The sequence below is a fragment of the Crocuta crocuta genome, unplaced genomic scaffold, assembly GCF_008692635.1.
Source record: "Crocuta crocuta isolate KB4526 unplaced genomic scaffold, BGI_CrCroc_1.0 scaffold142, whole genome shotgun sequence".
In the NCBI taxonomy this organism is placed as follows: domain Eukaryota; kingdom Metazoa; phylum Chordata; class Mammalia; order Carnivora; family Hyaenidae; genus Crocuta; species Crocuta crocuta.
Window position 1 is genome coordinate 2,999,904 of NW_027528892.1, and position 4,093 is coordinate 3,003,996.

General features: G+C 52.8%; 1 protein-coding gene across 1 annotated transcript in view; it reads left to right on the plus strand.

Annotated features, from left to right (window-relative positions):
- Positions 1 to 1,054: 1,054 nt before the first annotated feature.
- Positions 1,055 to 4,093, plus strand: part of LOC144225717 (uncharacterized) — a gene marked incomplete at its 5' end in the record, with an annotated part of 6,756 nt that continues 3,717 nt past the window's right edge. The window contains 3 exon segments of the mRNA XM_077756954.1: positions 1,055 to 1,090; positions 1,092 to 1,202; positions 2,013 to 2,051. Coding sequence (XP_077613080.1) covers positions 1,055 to 1,090; positions 1,092 to 1,202; positions 2,013 to 2,051 — 186 coding nt within the window.

Here is a 4,093-nt window from a genome sequence, read left to right on the forward strand (position 1 = left end):
CTAGATGACTCATAGCACTGAAACCAAATTAGGAAAACAATTCATCCTTGCCCTATAGACAAAGCAGAACTGAGACACTCGAGTCTCGCTGACCATGAGCACAAAGGGGCTGAAGGCTCTAAAACACGAGGAGACGAGCACAGTGCTGTTCAGCATCCACTGGCCTGGATTTGCGATCAGAGTCATCCAAACAGTTAAAATAGCATAGACTGAATCAACAGTAACAAAGGAGCTCACCAGGACCAAGATGGCTCTGGCCTCATGGGAAGGTCTGGGGGAAAGGCTGTTGCTGCGAATGTGTTGGACTTGCTGCTTGTGCCTGAGCGGGATGAAGACCATGGAGTCACTAGCCCACACCATGAAGCTCAAACTCATAAAGTCAGGGGAAAAATATATGACTGCATATAATATGTTAAGTCTCCCTATCGCATTCCAGGAACAGTATCCATTTCTTTTTACACTAAGGTTTTTGCTATTGGATGAACCATTTACTATTAGAGGAATAAATGAATTTATCCAGAGATGTAGGATCCAGCAGAGGAAACAACAGAAGCCAATGAACTTTGGGGATCTAATCTTGAGCTCCATCCACCTACATATACTAGGGTTCAGCTTAATAGCTTGGAAGCCATTGAGGAGACATATAGTGCTGAAGGAAACCCTTGTGCTTGTGCTCACTCTGTAATAATAAAAGACAAGTTTACATGCATCAGAATCCAGGAAATATTGGGATCCAAAAGCCACCACTGTTTGAGGGATCCCTTTGGAGAAAAGGACCATGGAGTTGGCTAGGACCAGTTGGTTGAAAATTAGGTCTGTGGGTCTCACCTTGTGTCCAGTAAGCAGAGAGAAGGTATAAAAACAAAGGAGAAGCGATCTGACATACTCAGAGACACAGAGTGAACTCTGGGCAACCACGTGATGCCGGGGCGGGACTTCCGGCGTCCTCCTCTTGGCGGTCATTTTGGTTTCTCCGAGCTTACATCGGTTTAGAAGTGCTGAAGCACTGGCTTGGGAGCGAGGTGATGGGAGCGAGAAAGCCCAAGGGGAAGCGTTATCCGCGTCGCACAGACTGGCGTCCGCGACTCGCTGGCGCCGTCCGGACTGCTCTGCGCCGGAGCCGGGACAGTGACCGCCGGCCCCAGTGTCCCCTCCGCCCACAGAGTCTGACGGAGGCGGCCGCGTCTGGGGACCCGACTCAGGTAAACACGCGGCCCCGGGCCCTCCGCGCCGTCCCCACTCTCCTCCCACCCAGGTCCTCAAGGCCCCAGTGCGGGGAGCCTGCTCGCGTCCCTGCGACCCAGGTCCCGGTGTCCCGGCTCGGGAGGCGCTTGTGGGCCGGGGCGCGAGTGTAAGCGCGGGCGTGAAGGGGTGCGGGAGCGGGCTGCAGGGGTGGCGCTGGCTGGTGCGGAGGGGTGGGGTGGGGGCTGAAGCGGGAGGATTCGGGGAAGTGGGGTCTGCCCTCAGGGCACAGAGGATGTGCGGCGGGGTTACGGGGGCACTGGCGCGCTGGAGGGTTGTCCCTTCAAGTGAGGACTCTAGACGTCAGAGTTTTGGCCAAAGGAGGGACACGATCTCCTTTTGGGATTTAAAAGTTTCCCAAGGGTTGGGGCGCCTGGGTGGCTCAATCGGTTGAGTCCGACTTCGGCTCAGCTGAGAGCTCAGAGCCTGGAGCCTGGTTTGGATTCTGTCTCTATCTCTGCCTCCCCCACCCCCCGCTCCAGCGCGCTCTCTTTCAAAAATAAAATAAATAAGTAAGTAAATAAGTAAATGTATGTTTCCCAAAAGTTGCTCTTAGAATGGATTGGAAGGGGGTTGAGGGGGACAGTGAGGCGCGGGGAGGCTGCATCTTGAGCAGGGTCACACCCGTGGTAAGAGTCTCACTGAGGCACAAGGCACAGGGGTTTGACAGCTGATGTCACCTGGCCGTTGGGCCGTGCTGGGATACACAGAGATCTGAGCCCATGGAGGCTGGCCATGTGCTTTCCTCTAAAGCCTGCCTCTTTTCACAGGTTTCTGTGGCTGAAGAAATGCTCATGAGGCCAACGCAGGTCAGTGGAGGGAGCCTCAGTCCTGGGGTTAAGGTGTCCTGGGACTCTGCCTGCCATTCTCCCAGGCCTTGGGTCTGGGGGACCTTGGAGAAACTCCAAGCATGGAGTTATGAGGGGTTCTTGTTTCTGGCAACCAACTGAAAGAGGTCTGGAAAGTTATCCTAGGAACAGGCACCAATAGTGCAAATACTTGGAGGTGTGATTTAGCTGGGAATGTCAAGGGAACTGAAGGTTTCCTTTTTTCCCTCGTGGAAGCAAGGGGACAGGAGGCAGGACTGTAATGGCTGCCTTTGAGGTCAGGTGTCTATTCTGGAGGTAATAGGAGGTTTGATTAAGAGTAAAGTGATCTGGGGCGCCTGGGTGGCTTAGTCGGTTAAGCGTCCGACTTGCGCTTAGGTCATGATCTCGCGGTTCGTGGGTTCGAGCCCCGCGTCGGGCTCTGTGCTGACTGCCAGCTCAGAGCCTGGAGCCTGTTTCCGTCTGTGACTCCCTCTCTCTCTGACCCTCCCCTGCTCACGCTCTCTCTCTCGCTCTCTCTCCTAGAAAAAAAAAAAAGTAAAGTGATCTTGGGGCACCTGGGTGACTCTGTCATTTAGGCATCCAACTTCAGCTCGCGGTCATGATCTCACAGTCTGTGAGTTCGGCCCTGCTTCAGGCTCTGTGCTGATAGCTTAGCCTGGAGCCTGCTTTGTATTCTGTGTCTCCCTGTCTCTCTGCCCTTCCCCCATTCATGCTCTCTCTCTCCCTCTCAAAAACAAATAAACATTAAAAAAAAAAAAGTAGCCATTCTGAAATGGGCGAGGGTTGACAGGCTTCATCTGGCTGCACAGTGGAGAACGGATCCTTGGATAAGGGAGAGAGAAGGAGGACCCAGAAGAATGCTACTGTAATTGGCCAGGTGAGTGTTATCGGATGAAACACTGGTCCTCAAGGTGGGAGAAGTGGTTGGATTCTGGATTCATTTTTTTAAAGTAGGGCCGACCAGACTTTCTGTTGTGGAAGGTGAAGGAGAGAAAGGAAGGAATCAGGGATGACCTGAAAGTTTTTGGTCTCAACAACTGGAAGGATGGAAGCTCCATCAGCTGAGATGGGGTGGTTAGTAGTGGGGACACTTTTCAGTGAAGATATCAGGAGGTTTGTTTCAGCCATGTTCAGCCTAAGATGTTTCAGAGACTACTGAGTGGAGGCATTAAGTGGGCAGCATGCACACTGTGGTTGGGGGCGTGGGAGCAGGCATCAGGCTGGAGCTATCGCAGAGGTGATTGCCGCTGTGTCAGCCTAGGTGGAGCTGTGGGTCACATTGAGGAGGGGGATCTTAAGGTCTTGGTGGTAGTCAAGCTGCTCTTAGCAGCCCAAGAAGATGGTGCGGGCCAAGAACTGGGCCTCTTGACTGGGCACCTGGTTGAAGTTAGAGGGTGTTGGGGGACACAGGTGAGGGAGAAAAGTGGCCATGAGGAGGGTGTGGGCAAGAAGGATGATCTGGCAGGTGACCAAGGTTTCCAGGAGAGAAATAGACATAAGAAGGATGTGGAGGCACAGGAGTAATTGAGGCAGGATGGTAGTCAGGCTGAAACTAGTGCTTTTTCACCTTTCTACAGGCTCTTCGGAATTTTGTGATGACCCTTGGGGCATGAGATGTTTCAGTCAGGATGGTAGTTTATTTCAGAGTCTGCTGTGCTCATCCATGAGTTATTAGGCCTAGGGTAGAAGAACAGTGGGACTGGGTTTTGAACGAGGTTTAGGTGTGACTGGAGGGAACAGGATGGGCAGCACATAAGGTGAAGAGGGCCAGGAATATCTGAGATGTGGGTGTGGTTTTGGTTGGTGAGGTTGAAGCAAAACACAGGGGCAGCTTTCTCCCTATGAAGAGGAGGCTTTCCTAGCAGGATTCTGGACTGCCCTTGGTAGTAGAAGCCACCAGGGATTGAGTAGTACTGGATCCTATTTGAGTTTGCCAAGCAAGCACTTTCTTGCTGCCTTGTGTGAAGTGACAAGGGGGGAGAGTCCAGGGGGAAGCCTGGGCTGTGGGGCCGGGAGGTAGG